Below are 22751 nucleotides of genomic sequence, written 5' to 3' on the forward strand. Positions count from 1 at the left end.
ATTACATTTTATGTTGCTTTAAGACTACAATGAAGGGGACTAGTATAAGTGGGCAGATGTGATATGTTTTCATAGCTACTTATGTCTTCACGTACAAATCTGCTCAGAAAGCAGCAGTTCAAAAGTGCTTCAGCCCAATTATAGGGTGTATCATAAGCCTCAAGCAGAATTATGGTTATGAATTTCACTGCATGGTTTACATTCAAAGGGCTGGGCAATCATCAGAAATACTCTCATAGGATGATGAGAACAGTCAAAGGCTAGTCCAGACCCAATAGTTATAAAAAAAACCCGAATGTGATATATCAGGTTGCAGCTGAAGAGCACCTAAGATCTAGCTATAACTTCAAGTCTGAGACACTGATGAGAGTCCATAGAAAATGTAATAGCATAAAGACGATCAGAGCTTAGAGAAGAAGACTTTGAAGTAAGGTGAAAAGAGGTTTTTGAAAAGTGGCAGAAATTCAGTAATTCATGGGAAATCCATAGCAGTAAAGTGAGAGGTAGTTGAGATACAGTTGGGGAGGTTACAGCCAAATTAATTCCAGTAAGATGAAGAAGTAGACTCTATTGTTAAGTTAAAAGCAGAAAGAACAGCCTAAGCACAAAACATTTTAAAATGAAATACTGGCGAAAAGAATGACTGCACATAAAAAGGATAACTGTAGAAAAGGGTAAAATTTAAAAAGAGGAGGGAAGAAAGCAGCAAACTGCATAAAATATCCCTGGATATTATACACTTCTTAAAGAATATTTGACAGTTCTTAAGCTAGTTGCACATTTGTATTATAATGCTGTGTAATTTTAATTCAATGAAATGTATTACAGGACATTCTACCACAGTCATTTCAGTTCAGTTTTTCATGGTCTGGGGTAACTCCTGGACAGCTTTCCTTAATGGAACTGCTTCATAATGTTAAATGTCAGGACAAGCAAGAAGAACAGAAATCAGAAAAGTATATTGGGAACCCAAAAGTATTTTATTTCACAATCAACGTTTTAAAAATACATTTTATTTCTTCTTTGCCATATAAATATCAGAACAGTATAAAACAATACATAACACACAACCAAGAAAGATAAAAAGGAGCATTATTCACATTGTTGCATATAAAGAATTCATTTTTGTGTTAATAGCCCTTGTTTAATAATTGTTCTCTTTTCCACTTTGAGTTTTCCTGTATAGTCTTTTTTTTCACAAGCAACTTTGATAGTGTTCTATTTCCCCACTCTTTCTTTCTCCTGTTTTTCAAATAGCTTCTTATTTCACACCCAGAAGCATCAACTGTATAGTCCTCTATTGTGGTGATGCAGTGCAAACTATTATTTAAATAGGTTAGGCTTTGATGTAATGGTTCTGTGTATAGACAACCTGTTTGCCTGCCACCATTAGTTCTGATACGATTTGAAATCTAGCCAAGGAAGTTTCCAACTGGATGGCATTATTGTTATCAGCGACAGTTTGTTACATTGTACATGATCAAATATTGCCTCATTGCTTAACTACATGAACAGTAATGGATATGCACACATCTGTTTGCTTTGTAACCTATATCTATAGATTCACTAATGGGCAAAAAACCTTGTGGTTTAAGAATGTACCTATAGCCAACAGATATTTCTATCAAACCTTAAAAAGCAGGAAAATTGGGCAGCTATAGTGAATGCACCAGGGGAGCAAGAGACCTGACCTCCTCTCTGAGATATTGGACTGCCCTACACGTTTGTCAAAATGCAAACACAAACCGCAGGTTTAATCATTTGCATGCTTTTTGAGTTCAGTGAGATTTACTCTTGTGCAATCATGCTTAGGATAGGTGAAACTGACCTGGGGTGGGGCGGGGGGAAGGTGGAGGGCAGGAAGGGGAGGGGAGGAGATTGGGTGGGTAGGCACTGGGCAGAAGGGAAGTCCCTTTCCTTTCCAAAAGGAAAACATTGTAGCAGTCTTTTTAAGGGTTTCCCCCACCTTTTTATTCTACAGCAGGCATATGTAGCCTCCCACCCAAACTTAAACCAAAGCTGTCCCTGGCCACCTCCACACCAGACTGTTATTTCACTTTAGGCAGCCGTGGCTTCTCCCAAAGAATCCTGGGAACTGTAGTTAGTGAAAGGTGCCGAGAGTTGCTAGGAGATGTCCTGTTCCCCTCACAGAGCTTCAATCAGAGCTGCTAATTGTTAAACCACTCTGGCCACTGGAGCTCTGTCAGGGTAATAGGAGTCTCCTCTCAGCACCCTTCACAAACTACACTTCCCAAGATTCTTTGAGGGAAGCCATGACTGTCTCAAGTGAAATCAAAGTATGGTGTGGGTGTGGCCTCCTGATTAGGCAAGCCAAGCAGCTGTAAGTCTGGCTTTTAGAACACTGACAGTTGGTTCTTACTGAGCATGCCCGGCATTATTTATTTATTTATTTATCATTTTATTACACTTTTAAACCGCCCTATAGCAACAGGCTCTCAGGGCGGTGTACAATATGATAAAACCACATTAGAACCAATGAATGTGGATAAAACATGTAAGTATAAAAACACATTAAAAACAGATCAAGACAAAAATAGAACTTACAACTAATAACAATAACATTAAAATTCAATGCAAAATTTATTAAATTAATTAAAAATCAGCCAAGTATTTTTTTTTTTACTTTTAAACTGCAGAAGATGAAGGTCAGAGTATGGGGCAAGGTCAGTAAGAGGATTACAGGTACTCTGTGAACATGGCTGATTTTTAATTAATTTCAACAGATTATGAGACCACTGACAGAAAATAGTCAAAAAGGGTTCTGGCTTTTCTCTCTCTCTTTTTAGACTTTGAACTCTTGATTCTCTCCGTTTTGTACATCATGATGAAAATTTAGAGGGTTGTTAAGCAAGTGTTTCTGAGTTCAGGACTGTAAGTTTTGTAAGGTTTTGTTTTGAAATGAGCTTATGGAAAGGATCAGAATGGCATGGGAGTATTTTCAATTTAACATTGCGGAATGTGAAAAATCCATGCTGACTATAGTATACAGCCACTCTTGTGGCTATATAATTACAGATACTTTTAAAGCAGTAATGTATGGTCTTCTTTTAAACCAGAGTTTATCATTTTGAACCTGAAACTTTGGGCCCCTCCAGACGTGTTTTATTGCAGGTGTATTCTGCAAGATATTCTTGACACAGTAATAGTGGAAATAGTAGTGGATTTATTCTGCTTTAGTTTGTTCTGCAGTGCTTCCCTAATTCTACCACTTTATTGCTGTCCTGAGGGGCTATAGTGCAACAAAAATAAACCAGAACATTTGTCATGTAAAGAGTTCCGGGATTTCTGCAGGAAGTTATGGGATATGCACTGATTGGAAATGAAGCCGTGTGACACCCCAAAACCTTTGCAGATGCAAACAGTATTGAAAGCGGGATCACATATGCCTGCCCGGATAGTATCATGAGCACAAATCATTATGAATGTGCAAAAAAAAAAAAAAAGGACATATGGAGGGAGACTACAGCCAAATTAGTTCCAGTAAAATGAAGACGTGGCCTCTGTTGTTAAGTTAAAAGCAGAAAGAGCAGCCTAAGAACCAAATGTTTTAAAATGAAATACTGGTGAGAAGAATGACTGCACATAAACAGGATAACTCTAGAAAAGTGTAACATGTAAAAAGAAGAGGGGAAAAAGCAGCAAGCTAGATAAAATAGCCCTGGATATTATACACCTCTTAAAGAATATTTCATGGTTCTTAAAGCAGCTGTACATTTGTTTTTCTTTATATTCCATTATTCTGGTCTTTGAAATTGTATTTAATTTAATATTTATATTAGCTGCACATAAAAGTCACAGTCACGAGTTATGGGCTTCCATGCATAATCACTAAGAAAGCAGCCTTGGGAAAAGGAAACAAAAAAATCAAAATGTTAAGGGTTGTTTTCCTCAGCTTCACTCTTTCCATTACCATTACTGTTTACAAATAATACAAAAATCAGAAAGGTGAGTCACAGCTGGATCAACTCACAGGTTACTGCAAGCATTCAGTGATTTCAGATGGCATGGGACATTTGTTTTCACTTATTTTATTTTTATTCTGTGAACAAAGTTAACTGTGCAATCCAATGCGTGCATATTCATAAGTAAGTCCCATTGAGCTGAATGGGATTTTTTCCCCTAGATGAGGGTGGGCAGAGCAATCCTATGTATTAATTACACTGGGACAAGAGATATGCTGCTATTATGCCACGTCCTATATGTGTTCAGCTTGTGACGAACAGAAACTACGCCACACAGAAAATCTAAATATGGTATAAAAACTATAGACACGCCTCCAGTATCCAGGGAAATACTGCTAGATTCTTCCTACCAGATTATGCTGGCAATGACACCCACATGGAGCCAGTAAAGTCAGAACAATGGGTATATGTCCTAGCTTTTCCATTACTACTAGTGCTGCTGCCCCATGCATCCTTCCAATCAGGGGTTCAGATCCCTTTATGCTCCTCAGAATCTCCATTTTAGAGCACAATACCCAAATGGAGGATGGGGAGGGGTGTAACACAAAGAAGGGAGCACCCACGTAACTCCCTGGGGAGGAAGCTTCTAGAAAGCACGCTCAGTGATCCACATAGGGAGGAAAGCTGTCAAAAGTAGGAGCTAGGACATACAAACAAGGCCAGCCAGACATCCATAGATGGCACTATTCTCCAGTAGCTCACTGCACAGGGGTTGGGAAACAGATGGTAGTTTGAGCCCCACAAACAAAGGAGGGGTGAATATGGACCCACTCAATTTCCCCAGCCTGGCTAAAACTGTCATGTCGGGGGTAAAAGAGAGTGGGATCTCAGGACTCAAACCAACACTGCAAACATCACAGTGTAGTTTCCTAATCATTCAGCCACCTCAGTGAACAGGAACCAGACACATCACGGAATGCATCTCCTCAAGACCCACACACTGACACAGCACAAAGGGGAAAAGGGATGGGAAGGGGGAGGGACAAGAAAATCTGGGAACCTGTTGTTAAATTTGCATAATTGTTCTTAAAAGCTCTAGTGAGAATGGAAACAGCTCAAGGAGAATGGGGAGCGAAATGGCAGTTAGTCTTACCTGGGCTAATGGAGTGGGACCTACTGTCCTACCTGTCCCTCAGCTGCAGCCAGGTGGAATGACTGCTAAATGAATAACTTCATTCAGTTTGGTTTTTTCCATAGTGGAAATTATGAACTTCTCTTCAAAATATTATTGACATTTTCTTGGAACAATTCACATACTTGAAAAAAGACATATTTCACTGTCTGAAAAATGACCGGATAACCTGTAAGACACTAGATAGGCACTGTATTAAAGGATTTGTGCACTTGATCCTTTGAAACCTGGTTGAGTTAATGATATGTATGTCTTCTGCTGAGAGTGTGCCACAGTTCGTATCCTCTCTATGATCTTCCAGAGAGAAGACCGTTTCTTCATTCATTTTTGAAGTATATGCTTCTAAAAATCATCAATAAAATCTGAAACAAACAAATATGATATTAATACATGTATATCAGGGATGGAGAGCCTGTGGCCTTCCAGATGTTGCTGAACTACAATCACCCCTCACCATTGGCTATGCTGGCTGGGCTGGTGGGAGTTGAAATCTATATGAAAGGTCACAGGTTCCCCATTCCTAGATATCTGCCTGCTTGTCTATATTTCACACATATATAGATAAACTTATGAAACTTCATCTTCATTGTAAAGTAGAAACTATTCCTGTGTTTTTCCCTGTGTATTTGTATTTCCAGTGTGAGGGGTGGAGGCAATCTACTTCACAGCTTGATGAAAAACATTGGAAATGGACTGCCTTCAAGTCAATTCCGACTTATGGCAACCCTATGAATAGGGTTTTCATGGTAAGCGGTATTCAGGGGCGGCGGCTACCATTGCCTTTCTTTGAGGCTGAGAGGCAGTGTCTGGCCCAAGGTCACCCAGTGAGCTTCATGGCTATGTGGGGATTTGAACCCTGGTTTCCCAGGTCGTAGTCCAACACTCTAACCATTAAAAAACCTCAAAACTGGATAATTGCAACTCATGGATTCCCAGTAGTCCTACCAGGTCAGGTCTCCTAATGGTCTGGAGAAAAGATCTGCAATGATTTTCGTAGTTTTGCAATGCACTTATTTAAATCCCAATACTTCCTTTATTGGGGGAAGGCAGTGATGCCTTTGGTTCAATTTGGCCATTTGGCATTTCATTTTTAAGTTTAATTGTAATGTGCTAAGTCTACTGAACATTTCGACTCTGGTTGGTGTGCAGAACAACATCCTGTTTTAAGCATGAAACACAAACTTAATCCTACACTTGTTTTTAAAAGGACCAGAAAGGATGTTATATATCCACTGAAGACTGAAACAGCAGAATGAAAGTTGGCGTGCATGTTCAAAATACCATTTTATATTTCAAGTTCAAACCTACTTTGATCACTGTACCTATTTTGAAGGAGATGGGGACATATGTGATGTTTGACTTAAGGTTGAGAGATCTCAGTAAAGCATGGTATCCCACCCTTCCTCCCAGCAGGAGCCCACTATATATAGTGTTATATGTAACGATTAGAAATCCGCTTGACTTCCTGACCTCTTTTCAAAGAAGGGGGGGAGATGTAATATATATATACATATGATACATGCCTTAAGAGATTAGAATGAAACTTTGGTGTACATGTTTAGGACAAAAGATTTTTCATAAAACCTAAGCATCACATCCATGCCCATTTTCAAAACAACAAATCCTCTTAAATCCTGTGCTTTGGTATTATTTTTGTGTTCAGTGTGAACACCCCTGCTTGAGGGCACGTTTACAGACAAATCTGTTTTTGGAATCACTCGCTAACTCATAGGGAATATTGTAGCTTCTCAGTGGCTTTGACAAATGGTTTAGGATGGGACAAACCTACTCTGGAATGCACACTGTTTAAACGTGAGGCCCAGATCTTCTTCGAGGCTGCGTTTGCACCTTTGAATCATGATACAGTATAGGGAATTATTAGGATCAGTAAAGAGAGATGTCTCTGTTCTCTGGAATCAGTGGAAGGTGGGTGAGTTGTCCGTAGTCACTGTAATAGTCTAGTTTCCCTTGTTTAAATCAGAGCTTGGAAAAGTTACTTTTTTGAACTACAACTCCCATCAGCCCAATCCAGTGGCCATGCTGGCTGAGGCTGATGGGAGTTGCAGTTCAAAAAAGTAACTTTTCCAAGCAGTGGTTTAAATGCACTAGTCTTGATTTTTCGTTCAAATTAAGCTCTTCCCTATGCAATGGAGGCAGTGATTTTGATTTTGCTTCCCTTAAGGATTGTGAGCGTACATCAAATATAACTATGGTTCCCAATAGGGTGGCTGCATGCTTAACAGCTGCTTGATGTCCCGGTAAATCCAACATGCACAGATTTCCTCTTGCATCTCTACGCTGGGGAAAAGCTTCACCTGGTGAATGACCGTCTGCAACTGCAGTTGGTAAAATTAGGAGACCGGCCTGGGTGGAAAAGGCGGCAACTCTCAATTTGAACAGTTTCCACGCCCCCAAAAGGCGGGGAAAGGTTATTATATTCCGGTAGGCGCCAACATTGGATTCGGGTCATCTCTGTAAAAATTTGCAGGGTATTGCAACTGCCTCAGCATTTAGCACCGTGCTATTCCTGCCTGCGGGGCAAATTTCGACAGAATCCGAAGAGCTCATCCACTTCGCGTCTCCTGCCACCGGACTGTTCCATTCCGATCTCAGGGAGAGTTCGTAGTGCCCGGAGACCACGAACCCCCATCCAGAAGTTCTTCTGCACAGTAGGCCCGGTAAGAAGGTGGAAAAGTAGTCCCAAGGGCCTAATTACAAACAGTATCGTCCAAGCGTAAGAAGGAAAAAAAAAAAGCCAAAGAACACTCTGCTCCCCCCTTGAATGTCCAAGGGACGTACAGTCTGCGCCCGACGTCTGCAGGCGGCTTGTTCAATTTTTTAGCTTTTGGAAGAAAGGGGCGCGTGAGTGAGAGAGCGCGAGCGCGCGCGCTGATTTCCCGGGTCGGGGAGTGAGCGCGCGACCATGATGGCCCCGGACACCCAGAGGAGCAAGGTGAGGCGGAAGCGCCCCGCGTGAGTTTTCAGAACTTTGGGTTTTCTCACGGCGGCGCGCGCGCTGGGCGAGAACAATTTGGCGCCACTTTCCCAAGACTCAGCTACTCTCCTCTTAGTGAGGAGAAGGCACATAGTTGTTCAGGGGGGTGGGCTTCTTCTGAGCCTGCTCTCACCAAACATGGCCCCGACGCCTTGCTTTCACTGCTGGGCCTCGCAGAAATAATAATAACAATAAAAAATGACTGGCTTTTCGCCACGGAGTAATCACGGACATCCAGGAGGACTGACTGCTGTGCAAATGTCGTGAAAAGGGGGGCAAATGTTCTGCACATCTTGTTTTACAATGTTTAGGTTACCACCTACATATTCTAGTAGCTCATGCCACGGAGTGGTTCTGAGCGTTTATTTTCACCCTCTAGCCCTCTGTTGCATAGCACAGATTGCTTAGCTGCACTTTCTTGCCTTTGCATTATTTTTTGCAGCTTAAGCCGGTAGGGTTGGGGACAACCGACTGGAATCTCTCGCTGCCTTTGTTCACATCTATCCCTAGTTATGTGCTTTGTTATGGTTGGCCAGATTTGTCGAGTCTGGAGAGATGATTGTTCTGGGAAATGAGGAAGTCGCTGATCAGAATGAGTTGCAGGGAAAGTTTGGTCCCTTGCAGGGTTGCCGGATCGTGTATCAAGAGTAAAGACAGTCATGGAAGTGAAGGAATCTGAAAGACGTATCTGAAGCGAGTAGCAATGAGAAAGGGACTGGATGGGATTTGGCAAATAGACTCTCTTGCATTTAAGTCGGTTTACATTTGACTCATACAACGTTCGGATTATTACCGAAGACTTAAACAAAAGGTTTTCCTACAAGTTTCAGTAAGCTAATGTTACTCTCGCGTTTCAAAAAAGATACTGTTTTTTGTTTTAACAACAAAAGCTTCCCTTTGTTAATGATTTTTTAAAAAATGAGTACTTTCAGAACAGACGTTCCCTTCTCTCAGGAGGGAATTCCTCTCATAGTACCTGTGGTGACACATGCACACATCACATGAAAACAAATAATGTATTTTTTCCTTTAGAATGAGTATGTTATATGATAACTGAAGCAGATCTAATTGATAAATTAAAACCCATACAATTAATTGACTGGCATTTCTTTAATTGGTTGACAGCCCTACATTCAAGTCAATATGCATGGGATTGGATTGCAAGTGCTAAGAGAAGTCTATGGCAGGGATGAGGAACCTGTGGCCTTCCAGATGTTTGTGGATTACAACTACTTTTTGGGTTCTAAAAAGCAGACTACATCTGTCATCATCCCTGACAATTAGCCATGCTTGCTGGGACTGATGGGGGAGTCCAGCAACATATGGAGGGTCACGGCTTCCCTCTCCCTGGTGTGTGGGATTGGAAGCATCCACTTTTAATATAGTGGATAGATAAAATTTATAAGCACCAATTGCCAGAGCACTGCATTCATGCTAAAATGTACTAATGAATTACCCTGGGATCCAAATCTGCCTTCAATGAGCTGGGCTTTTCAACAAATTTTGGATAGAAATTACTGTTTTGCATTTTTAATATGGAAGACCCTACTATTGTAATATTGCAGTATTGGTCACTGCAATTGCCAGATGTTATATGTTCTCCTCCCTTAGTCCTTTTGTTTTGGGATAAGCTACTAGGGTTTCTTTTTAAAAACCACAGTGCCCAGTGTGCTAATTTACACATAACTTTAAGAAGACTTCTAACCAAAGGGTGACATTCATGGTAACAGTAGTTGTATAGATAGACCATTGGCTCTATTTTGGCATTACACTGGCAGTGCACTGAAGGCTAGCCAGCCTCTGGACCCATCTTGAGAGCATTGCAGTAGTTTGATTTGCATGTCGTGGTAAACCATAGTCTGGAATAAATGATGGTTTACTGTGAATGTCATGCTGACTTTGTGCCTTCCCGAGCTGAGGGAAACAAACTACAAGGCTTGGCTTGGTGTTATGCACGAACCAGCACTTATGGTTTGGGTCTCTCTAAACAAGTTGTCAACCAGAAGCCAAGGTTTGTTCTTAGCTTACCACTTGTGGTATGTTCAGGAAGCTTCATCAAATACATAAGAGTGAGCTTATAGCTGAATGGTGGTGCTATTTTGAGCAGAGAGGTTGTTGACTCCCACTGTGGGGAAGGAGACCTTGGAGCATTTGACTTTGGAGTGACCTTGACTTTTTTGTAGTTCCAATGGAAGTATGCAGTTACACACTTGGTGATGTTTTGTGGAATTAATTTCAGTTTATATAACCTGCTGATGTGGACAAGGTGCTTGTGGCTACACACCCAACCACATACCTTCTTGAACCCTGTCCCTCTTGGCTTGTTTTATTTATTGATTAATTTAATTTAACAAAATGTATATACCACTGAGTTGGGAGCAATTTTGGGTGGAGTCGGAGTCGGTAGAAATGTACCGACTCCTACTCCGACTCGGACTCCTTCATAAATGGCAAATGTATATTAACTAGTAATAACAAATTTACTGTAGTAAAATGGTAGCACAAGGAATTTCATCACCACCATGTGAATCCAGAGCTTGGAAATGTTACTTTTTTAAACTACAACTCCCATCAGCCCCAGGGATTGGGCTTGTGGGAGTTGTAGTTCAAAAAAGTAACATTTCCAAGCTCTGGATTCACATGCTGGTGATGAAATGCCTTGTGCTACCATTTTACTACAGTAAATTTGTTATTACTAGTTAATATACATTTGCCATTTAGAAGGAGTCCGAGTCGGAGTTGGACAGTAGAAAAATAGAGGAGTCAGAGTCGAAGGTCTGGTGTACCGACTCCACAGCCCTGTATACCACTTGATTGTAACAAAACCTCTCAGCCCTCTAGGACCTTCTGCATGCAAACAAGAGACTCTGCGACTGAGTTATGGCTTTAAAAAAAACGAAAAAGGTTGTGAATGAGAGCTACACATTTTGGCAAGTCAGCATTTGTGATCACCAAGACCTTGCTCCTCCCCTTGCTCCTCACCTCACACTTATGTTTCTAGGTGCAGAGAGAAGCAGGCAAGGATTGTCCCTGCAGTTTGTTTGGGCTACTGAAGCACTTGGAGGGCCTGGGAAGTTCAGCATAACCTGCTGAGATGACACCTACTTCCCTCCAGCTGGATATGGGAGTTATGATGTGTTTTGCTGCTGGTCACTGGAGGTGTTCTGAACATATTTGGCAGTTCGGCAGCCAGCCTTCCTCTGCAGAGCCAGAAGGGACCACTGGTTCAACCCACTGTAGCTCAGGGTACAAGTCACTTGTGGGTTCCAGCCTACCAGTTGCATGCCAGTGGTATAGTCAAGCTTCTAATTTTGCAAAATTCTGACCATGTCAGTAGATCTGCCCACTGGAAAACATTCATTTTCCTTCGTTTGTGTGTGTGTGTGTTTAATGGAGTAGAGGCTTTAAAAACAGATCAGTTAGAGTTGTGTCAAGACTGCATAGTGGTTACCTGCTAAATTACTTCTGAACAGAGTTTGTAGTAGGAAGTTCTGAAAATAAGACTGCTTGGTGGCAAGAAACCAGCTTTGTTTTCTGGCTTCTTTATGTGCTAGGACAGTGTTCTATGCAACACCCATTGACAATGTCCATCTTACATCAATAATCTATGTTGTACAGTTCTCAATTAAATTAAGGCATTTGGCTAGCTTGGGAACTACTGAATATTTTAATAAGACTCTTGAAAATCAATATGGAAGGAGGGGGCTTGGAACACAAAGTCTCTTTTGAGGCTTCTACTGTATTACTTTATTCAGAGTCCCTCAATATCCATATGCAGAGATCAAAAAAGGTACTTTACTCAAAAAGGATTTTTTTCTTTGTTAATAATCTGTAATTACACCCCCATAATGACTCCTCTGATCCAGATGCAGAAGAAGAAATTAGTTAGGCATATGATAATCGCAGCAGTGGCTAGCTCAGCTGTACAATAGTGCAAGAACTAATGCACTTGCTCCTGGAAGCCAGTTATTCATAGCAACTAGACTTCACAGCTCCTCATATGCATTTTCAATTATGCCATTAAAATGTGCAACATAGTGCTTAATTTTTAACTCCTCTTTCCCAGTGTTGGAGCAGGATTGAGAACTTTGTAGAACAGCGCTGGCTTGTTTTTCGGGAAAATGTCTGTCGCTGATCCCAGGTTCAATCTCTGGCATTTCCAGGTAGGGCTGGGAAAGGCTTCCAATCTGAAATCCTGGAGACCCTTTGCTAGTCAGCATGGATAATACTGAGACAAATGGACTATTGTCTTGGCTCGGTATATAACACAGCTTCCTATCTATCCCATTGGACCACACCACTACCTGTTGTGGAAAAAAATGCACCACCAAAACAGGCAAAAGTTTAGTGTCACAAATTTTAGTTCCTTGGCATTTTTGTTTCTACATGTCAGATTAGCTTGACAATAAAGTTTTTGCGGCAGTCTCAGTTTTTAATACTGATTTTTAAATATTTGCATTATGTTGTGCTGCTGTTCTGGGTACTTGTGTTATTGTGGCTCCTGATGCTGACAGCATGAAGTATCAGTTTCTCTAAATTTATTTTAACATTTTCTTTAAAAAAAAGTATAGTCATTGTAATAGGCCCTATTATGAGGACAAAGTCATAGTAATCTTTTGTTGGCTTTATAATTAGAGTTTGGCGTACAGAATAAGTGGAAGGGTTATTGTAAAACATGCTATAATATTTTGGATAACTAAGTAAAAGCTTGAAATAGGCACATGTATGGTTGCCTGTGGATTGTCTTCAGGCAACTAGGGAGGGAAGATTTAGGGCACAAATGTGTAACATAGGTTTACTCGCAACATCTACAACAAAACATTGCACTGTGGACTGTGCCTGCTTAGGGTGTTGGCTATGCCATTTTAAAGGACACTGTATTCTATCCGCTCTGTTTCCCCATTTTTCAAATTAATGTATCAATGGCATTTAACGCTATACAGGACATGCAAAGTTTGCAAAGCTAATTTAATTTTTTTCCCATTAATTTTAAGCTAATTTAAGATGTTGGAGATGTGGAGGAGTTTAAGTGGACTTTGTCTACATTTTCCAGTCATGTGTCAGAATAAAAAAATTCTGGAACAGTGTGCTGGAAATTATTCAGGCGGTCACAGGATACAGGTTATCAAGAAATCCCAAAACTATTCTTTTGTGTGTAATCTGGACAGAAGCAGAAAATGTAGTTCTACAGTTAGTCACATGCCTTCTAATATGTGCATGTGCAAGGCTATCCCTTGGTATCATTAGAAAAACAACAAACTTCCTATATCACAATAGATAAGGATATAGGAAACAGCCTTGTTGTTTAAGTTAATGTATCAAATAAGAGCTGGAAGAAACTCTCAAGAAAATAAATGTAGTAAAATATGTGCACTGTTTGTTTCCGGAATGAGGAAATTAAAGATAATATACTTTATATCACTTTCCTGCTGCTGTAAGACATGCTAAAATATGTTAAATGACTGCCTAATTGAGGGAGGGGGGAGGGATGTACACTGTATAATATACGAGCTCAATTTTCTAATTTTTTTATTTTTGTGTTTGTGAACTATGTATTAAACACGTAAATGCACCCCTCACTTGAACAAGGTCTCAAGTCTATTTTTCTATTTTCTCAGGTAGTGAATATTTGAGGAATATTCTATTATTTGTTTATTTATTAGATTTATATCTTGCCCTTCCTCTCAGTAGGAGCTCAGGGCAGCAGTTTCTAGTGATTCTTCATCTTAGACATTTGCATATACAGTGGCAACACATACCAAATACATTTCTAAAATACTAAAATTGTTATTTTATATATTTCATTAGTTCAATAAGGGTAAACTCTTGCACCAAACGTCCTTTCTTCCCCACCCATAGGGCAATCTTTTTAAAACGTGAGGATTTGAAGAATCGGGGTGGTGAATTGTCTGAAGTTTTAAGAATCCGTGTGAAACATTCTTAAGATAAAAGGCTATGTTCTAGAGTACTACATACCCCTGTATTTTAATGTCTTGAACTCCCCTGTTGGGCAAAATTGAGATAATTTTTAAAAGTTTATGAGCTCTATGTTAATAGTGAGAATTAGTCTATAGTTTAAAAATAGTTAAATTGTATGGTAATCCATGTTCAGTAGAAGGGGTCTGACAAATTTTGGTTGGCCTTACTGGCCAAGCAAAAGTTTGTTGTTGCTGGAACTCCTGCTCCCTCATAGTAGGAGGTCAGGGAAAAATTAGCTTCTCTTTCAAGCTCTAAGTTTGGCTCTGGGAGGGACAGAGAACAAGCTCCCATCTCCATCCTGCTCCAAGCTGGAGGTGGGCAGCGGCTTGTTCTCCCTCTGTGCCCAACAGGTACTCAAGAGTTTGGAGCACCCCTTGGTTGCAGAGGAAAGCTCAGAGCTGAAAGAGAGAAGTGGAGGCTTGTCTGCTTGCTCTGTCTTTATGTCCAGCAGGTACTCTGAGTTCAGAAGGCCTCTCGAGCACAGAGGGAAGACCATGTGGTTCTAGCTCTGAGCTGTCGTGGGGATTTGGAGGCATTTCGGACTGCCTTTCTCTGCCAGTAGCTCCAGATTTTGGATCATCTTGCTTGGCAGAGCCTGACATCCCTCTTGATGGGGAGTGAGCAAGGTTATCAAACTCCAGTCCTTACTCAGGAGCAAGTGTGAAATGATTTGAAACCTAAATCAGTCTACTTAGCATCCTCTATACTTTGGCTTATTTAGTTATTTTTCATGGGTACTGTGTATGTGTAATGGAACTAAGTGGTAAGTTAATAATATGCCAGTATTCTTGTGAAAGATGCTACTAAATGATTATTGCTATAGCTGACTTTATCTTCATTTTCTCTTTATGAACTGAAAACAGATGCTCAAATTGGTTGATATATTTAATACTCCAAGTGATGATGAAGATTTTCTTGGTTTTGGTGCTGATGTTCCCATGGAAACACTGTCACTGGAAGACAGCTGTGAAAGCTTTGATTCGCTAGAATCAAGAAAAAAGGTAAGGAAACCTGGTAAATGTCCTATAAACATGAAACACTACATTTACCTGTAGCCAAAACTAAAATCTGATTATTGTTGTTTTTCTAGAATTCTTTTTTAAAAATTCAGTATTTCGGAATGTTAAGCACTGTTAAGCTTCTTCTCCCATTGAAACCAATAAGACATGAAAGTGCTGAAAGACAGCAACTTGCTTGTTCCAGAGGCAGGACTTAAATTCAAGTCTCCTAAATCTACATCTATAATACATACACTTCATTCACTGTGATTCAAATTATGAGAGTTTGATTATATTCCCCACGTTAAACTTGGAGTTTTTTTCTGATTACAGCAAGGTTTAGGATATGTCTTAAGCGTAAATATGTGCTTGCAACTGCTTTTTAGCAGTTCAGAATTAATTTTCAACTTGATAGAGAACACAATCCATCCTGATACTTGCTTGAATGGGATTTGGCAATAGATGTTGATTTGATCTCAGAGATTGTAATAGAAATGATAAAAGCAAAAAATGCCTCGACTAATCTGAAGTTTAAGTTGAAGATTTCTTAAGGGATAGTCTAATGTAGAAGTTACAAGAGCATGTAATTATGATGGATAGACCACATTTTCCAGGAGAAGATGCAGTGGTGTGACACTGATGTTGGAAATAGGCAGTCCTGGTCACAGATACCACCGACGGTCAAGCAGCAAAGTCAGGTTCAGGAGTATTCCTAAACTTGAATCTGAAGGAAAAGGAAGTCAAGAACAAGCTGGTAACCCACTCCAAGAGCAGCATGATTAACTCAAGTTTTATGTGTACTGAGCTTTAGTTTATTGGTTTTCATTCAGCCTATTACTGACTGCTGGCACCAATTCAAGGAGTTCACTGCTTCACAGGAATCTGAAGAAAAGAAAAGATATAATTCAGCATACATTGAGGTTTTCCATATGAGTCCGGTCCTCACAGCGGGTATTAGCTCCACCTATCGTGCGAAGGCAAGAATGTCTTTGAAGTCAAGACTAGGGGCGTCAGGCCCCTCCCACTCTCCAGTTCATTCTTGCCTTCGTACGAACAAGATTGAGATCTCTATAGCGTAGCATTTAGCTAAGTTTTCTCGTATTTGTTTGTGTGTGTGTTTGACAGGGTGCGGAGGTAATGTTTCTTGTGTGTCTCCCAAGTCCTTCCCTTCCCCTGTCCTGTTTTTCACTGCTTATTTCAGTTTATTTCATTTACCCGGGCAGTTTATTTTCCCTGTTGATTGTCTGACGGCCCCTAGAGCGACCGCGGCTGCGGGTCTCTACGGCTTTGGCTGTTTCTGAGTTTTTCCCCCTGAGTTCTGTCACAGCCCTTGCGAGCTTGCGGCTGTGACTCTCCCGTAGCGGCTTTTCTGGGCTGGGCTGCCTCGAGCTGCGTTCTGTGGCGTCGTTGGAGAGACCGCGGCTGCGGTTCTCTCTCAGGCGGGAGCTTGCGGCTGCGGCTCCCTGCCTTTCGAACCCGCCACCTCTTTTTAGCTTGCCTGGGTATTGCCGCGCTCCACGGGAGCCTGCGGCTGTGGCTCTCTCATTAGAGAGATTCTTGTTCCTTAGCTGCACTCCGCTGATTTAAATTCCGCTGCGGAGAGCTCTGCAGTCGGCGCCGTCGGCTGCTTGTCCCTGCTGCCTTACACTTCACAGTATTCTCCTGGCTGTCCCTTCCTGGGGTTTTCTTTTTCAGAGCCGCTAGTGCGGCTATCGGCCCCGCGGCTGCTTCTGCGAGTCTGTGCTGGGCAGCTCCTTCTCCAGTTCACCAGCACACGGCCGCCATTGCTACTTCCTCTCTGCCATTTTTTGACTAAATTTTCCCGCTCTTTTTTACGGGCGCCATTTTGATTGCTCCTGTTTTTCCCACCCTTTTTGTTGTACCTGGATGTGTGTTGTAGACAGGCTCCTTACTCACGAATCCATAATTATTTTGCCTATTCTACTGTGACTGTATCATCAAGGCTGTGGCTCTAATCTCAATTGATGACCTGTACAGCATTATACTGACGCCAATACCATAGTGCATCCTGCCCCCTCTGTGGCCGTGTACTGAACCCAATTTATATACTATACATTCTGCCCCCTCTGTGGCCGTGTACCAGCCTGAATTCCAGCCTACAGCATTATACTGACCTCGACATAGTGCATCCTGCCCCCTCTGTGGCCGTGTACTCAGTCTGAACTATATACTGTACATTCTGCCCCCTCTGTGGCCGTGTACCAAGCCTGAAATCCATCCTACATTATACTAACGCTGTTACCACAGTGCATCCTGCCCCCTCTGTGGCCGTGCACTTAGCCATCTGCCAGTGTACCCTACCCCCTCTGTGGTCGTACACTGTGCCAGTTCGGGTCTCTACATCCTGCCCCCGCTGTGGCCGTGTACTGCACCCAAAGTGAATATAAGATGGCAGAACAGCCAGGCATGGCAGAACAGCCAGGCATGTCTCAAACAGCCAAGCCACAATCTTCCAAGGCAAATAAGACTAAGCATGCTAAAGCACTGGCTAAGACCAAACATCTTTCCAGCCATAGCAAACCAAAGCGTCCACGTTATGCTTCTGTGCCGACTCCCACCACAGCAGCTCAGGCACACATAAGAGATATATTTCATTCACCCGCTGCTTCTTCTGACGAGGAGGACTTTGCTGGCTTTCCTTCTCAGCCTTCGCTCAACCAGCACCCCTCCATGTTGCTGCCCAGGGCTTATCCCCCGGCTCAACCCATGGAGCCAGCTAGTCAGGCACAAACATCGGCTTCAACGGGACTGCAGCTGTCCCATGATTTCCTTTCCCAACTTCAAGGCATGCTATCATTTTTCACCCAAATGCAGTCACTACCACAAGTCCCTGCTATACCTCAATGCACTATGGACCAACATGTGTGTCATGAAGCACACCCTTCTTGTTCCCCAAATCCCTTTGATGTAGCCAGAGGCAGATGCATTGACGAAGCTTCGTATGGGGAGGAGTCACCCTTCACTGACCACGTGGAAGGAGATGACTGGAGCAATTATTCAGATCATGAGGAGGATACATCTTATCGCCTGTTTAATGCCTCAGACTTTCAGCCCCTGGCACACAGGGTAGTTAACACCCTTGGTCTCCAAGCTGCGCCTTCAACATCTACCACTCCAGCTATCAAAGGGGCCAGGGTCCTCAAATCCCCTGCACCTACTAAGCACTACATCCCGGTGCCGGACCCCATTGCCAAACTGGCCTCTGAAGAATGGTCTCATCCATTCCAGACTCACCGCTTCAAGAATGTGGCTGACAAGTTTTACTCCCTAGCTCCAGACTTTGCCACCAAGCTAGCCGTCCCGGGCATAGACGAACCGATCGCTAGCCTAGTTTCACGATCTCTTTTGCCCAGGGAAGGAGAATCCCAACTAAAGGACGCTACTGAATGTCGACTAGACTTCGCCCTCCGCAAAAATCATGAGGCCACTGCTTTCTCCATGCGTGCCTCCGCATCAGCCTCCGTCTTCTCCAGAGCAGCTATGATGTGGCTAGATTATCTTCTAGAGGACACTAACCCGGATCCTGTCTCCCTCAGAAGGTCACTGATAAAGTTGCGTAAGACAGCGGCGTTTGTGGCTGATGCCACTTTGGATGCCACTCAACTGGGAGCACGAGCCATGACGGCTCAGATAGTTGCTTGACGGACCCTCTGGCTTCGCCACTGGCAAGCTGACTCCGCGGCCAGAATGAATCTGTCTAGGGCTCCTTACTCCGGATCTCTACTCTTCGGCGAGGAAGCTCTAAAGGCAGTGCTGGTTGATCCCAAAGACGCCCACAAACCGGTTTTGGCCACTGTCAAGAACATTGAACACAGGCCTTTCAGGCGATTTCCTCCCTTCCGCACTAACCAGCCCTTTCGAGGAACGCGGCCAGGAGGACGAGGCCACAACTTCAGATCATATGACCCCAATGCCTTCAGGGGATCCTGGAACCGGCGTTTCCAGGGCAGAGGTCAGTACCAAGGGCGCAGGGGTACCTCATCGTCCTCATATAGGGGAGGGCCTCGCCAACGCAAACAGTATTAACGCACCCCCCGTTGGTGGCAGATTACTTAATTTTGGAGACCAGTGGCTGCGCCTCACTACGGTCTGTTGGATCAGGGAGCTTTTCCATTATGGCTATGCAATAGAGTTTTGGGCGATCCCACCAGACAGATTCTATCCGTCCCCTTGTCCAAGGGCACCAGCCAGGCACAGCATCATGCAGACAGCTATACACCACCTCTTGGACATAGCGGCAATAGAGCCAGTCCCCACAAATGAGAGGTCAGAAGGGGTGTACTCCCTCCTATTTGCTGTGCCTAAACGAGATTTATCATGGAGGGCGGTATTGGACCTCAAGTTCGTCAACCGTTTTGTAACATATCGCAGGTTCAACTCCATTACAGAGAGTCTGCATGAAGGAGACTTCCTGGCTTCTATCGATCTTAAGGAAGCGTATCTCCATGTGCCCATTTGCATAGCCCACAGAAAGTTTCTTTGGTTTGCCTTTGGCCACCAGCACTTTCAATATAGAGCGATGCCGTTCGGCCTCTCCTCTGCTCCAAGAGTATTTACCAAAGTGCTACTCATCCTAGTGGCTTCCGGATTCAAGGGGTTCATCTCTACCCATATTTGGATGATCTGTTAATACGGGCAAAATCTGAAGAGCTGGCTCATCATCATTTAACGATTACCCTCAATGTCTTGCAGGCCCACGGCTGGCTTGTCAACTTCGACAAAAGCCATCTCCAACCAACCCAATGCCTGCTACATCTAGGGGCGATGTTGGACACCCTGCAGGCAATGGTATTCCTGGCTCCAGATCGCATCACTGCCATCACAAACATTGCAAGGTCCCTGATGCAACAAACATCCGCAGACGTCATGCTTCTAGCCAGGGCGCTCGGAATGTTCATCTCTACCATCCATATTGTGCCATGGGCTCGAGCCCACACTCGTCACCTTCAGTGGACTTTGCTGCCCTTTCAACAGGACATCGCCAGCTCCAACCATCGCAAAGTTCACTTGAGCCCCGCACTGTGCCTCTCCTTCCGCTGGTGGACGAGGGCCCAACACCTTTCCAAGGGCACGCCGTTCAGAGAACCCCGCAGAACTGTTGTAACCACAGATGCCAGCCTCATCGGCTGGGGAGCCCACTGCAACTCCCAGTACGTTCAGGGGGTTTGGTCCACCGCAGAGCAGACTCAAAGCATCAACTGGCTGGAGCTAAAGGCTGTACACTTAGCTCTACTTCATTTTCAGTCTCTGTTCCCTTTGGACCATGTTCTCATTCGAACAGACAACACGTGTATAAAATCACATTTGAACAGACGGGGGCACCAGGTCTCGTCCTCTGCAGGACTTAGCCTCCCTCATCTTTGTCTGGGCAGAACAACATCTACAATCCCTGAAAGCAGAACATCTCAGAGGGATTTGGAATGTGACAGCAGACTGGCTCAGCAGACAACAGGTTTTTCCGGGAGAATGGAAACTTCATCCAGCCATTTTCCATCGCCTTCAGTGTCGGTTCGGCGCATTCTCAATCGACCTGTTTGCTTCCAGTCGCAATTGCCAGCTTCCCAGGTACTTTGCCAGATACCTGGACACAACAGCGGAAGCAGTGGATGCGCTATCAACTCCATGGCCAGAAGGTCTTTTGTACGCCTTCCCTCCAATACCAATGTTAGCCAAAACCTTGAGGAAGGCGCGAAGCGAGAGGGCACAGCTGGTCCTGATAGCACCATTTTGGCCACGCCGACCGTGGTTCTCGGACCTTCTTGCAATGTCAGTAATGGATCCTTGGACAATCCCAGTCAGGCCAGACCTTTTATCACAGGGTCCAGTATGGCACCAGGACCCCACTTGGCTCAACTTAACAGCGTGGCGTTTGAACGGGGACATTTGAGGTCTGCTGGCCTGTCTGACGCTGTTATTGACATTATCTTGGCCTCGAGACGACCATCTACCACTCGGATTTATCAATATACTTGGATGGCTTTCTCCAAGTGGTGCCAGTCCCACCACCACAATCCATTCCAGGCCACCATGCAACAGGTACTACAATATCTCCATAACGGCTTCATGATGGGATTTAGACCCAACACCTTACGTCGACATGCCTCGACTCTGTCGTCGATTCTATCAGTTTCTTCTTTTGGTGCGACTATTTCCTCGCATCCGTTCATCAGACGCTTTCTGAGGGGAGTCGCCCTACGATCTCCGGCTGTGGTCCATTGGTTTCCCTCATGGAGTTTGCCGAAGGTTTTGCAGGCTTTGCAACGCCCGCTGTTTGAACCCATCAGGACTGTGCCTCTACGTATGCTGTCCTTCAAGGTCTTGTTCCTGATTGCGATCACATCTGCCAGACTAGTTTCGGAGTTGGGCGCATTGTCTTCTGCTCGCCATCTCTGCGTCTTCCATAAGGACTCTGTTGTACTGAAGACTGATCCTTCCTTCCGTCCCAAGGTTGATTCAGTTTTCCATTGCAACCAGGACATTGTTTTGCCTTCCTTTTGCCCGAATCCTAACCATCCTCTCGAGAAGGCTTGGCATTCGTTGGATGTCTGGAGGGCTCTCAAGACCTACCTGTCCAGGACTGAGGATATCAGAAGAACCGAGTCTTTCTTTGTATCCTTTAATCCAAGGTCTGTGGGGCAAAAAGTAGCTAACTCCACTTTATCCCGCTGGTTGCGGGCTTGTATTGCTTCAGCTTACGAATCCCTTAAGCTTCCAGTTCCAGCTAGTATAACCGCTCATTCAACTAGGTCAGCAGCTACTACGGATGCTTTTGCTACCAACGCTCCTGTTGCTGATATTTGTAGGGCTGCAGTCTGGTCTACCCCACACTCGTTTATAAGGCATTATAAAATTGATCGCTATGCCTCTGCTGACGCCTCTTTTGGCAGACGAGTGTTGCAACAGGTTCTTAATGAGGATTAACAGGTGGGTGGTCCCTCCCTATATGGGCTGCTTTGGTACATCCCGCTGTGAGGACCGGACTCATATGGAAAATGGACCATTGGTCTCACCTGAAGGGTGATTTTCATATGAGTACGGTCCTCACGACCCTCCCAGTTGGAGGATGTATAGATATTTTACTAAGCTGTTATATATTACTGTTACGCTATTGTATTTAAAGTTACTAGTGAAGTCATGACTTCTAGTTCTGTTATATCGCTATGTTAGAGTCATGTTATTACGCATGTTATTTTCCTGCTGGCAGGCCTGTTGGCCCTGTCCTTGTATTTTTAGATTTTTCTCTATAGACTCGCTGCGAATGAACTGGAGAGTGGGAGGGGCCTGACGCCCCTAGTCTTGACTTCAAAGACATTCTTGCCTTCGCACGATAGGTGGAGCTAATACCCGCTGTGAGGACCGTACTCATATGAAAATCACCCTTCAGGTGAGACCAATGGTCCATTTCAAATCCTCTCATGACATCTTCCAGCAGCTTCATGTAGAGCAGTTTCTTCCTCCTTGGGCCCTCAGATGTTGTTGGACTACAGCTCCCATCATCTCTGCCCATTGGCTAAGCGGGCTAGGAATGATAGTCCAACAACATCTGGGGACCCAAGGCTGAAGAACACTGATATAGAGGGCAAACAATATGGGATACAAGATGGAAGTTTTCCACACCCCACAGGTTAGTTTCCCTGCAGCCT

General features: G+C 43.5%; 1 protein-coding gene across 3 annotated transcripts in view; it reads left to right on the forward strand.

Moving 5' to 3' along the window:
• Positions 1-7505: 7505 nt before the first annotated feature.
• CDCA7L (cell division cycle associated 7 like) overlaps positions 7506-22751 on the forward strand; it is a 40309-nt gene continuing 25063 nt past the window's right edge. Inside the window, exons 1-2 of one of the 3 annotated variants that reach the window (XM_061586943.1) lie at positions 7506-8068; positions 14953-15090. In XM_061586943.1, coding sequence (XP_061442927.1) covers positions 8039-8068; positions 14953-15090 — 168 coding nt within the window. In that variant the 5' untranslated portion in view covers positions 7506-8038. Of the gene's footprint in view, positions 8069-8566; positions 8940-14952; positions 15091-22751 lie in introns of those variants that run through there. The other 2 variants (XM_061586944.1, XM_061586945.1) reach the window with 2 other exon arrangements.

The sequence above is a fragment of the Rhineura floridana genome, chromosome 10 (assembly GCF_030035675.1).
Source record: "Rhineura floridana isolate rRhiFlo1 chromosome 10, rRhiFlo1.hap2, whole genome shotgun sequence".
NCBI classification, from domain to species: Eukaryota; Metazoa; Chordata; class Lepidosauria; order Squamata; family Rhineuridae; genus Rhineura; species Rhineura floridana.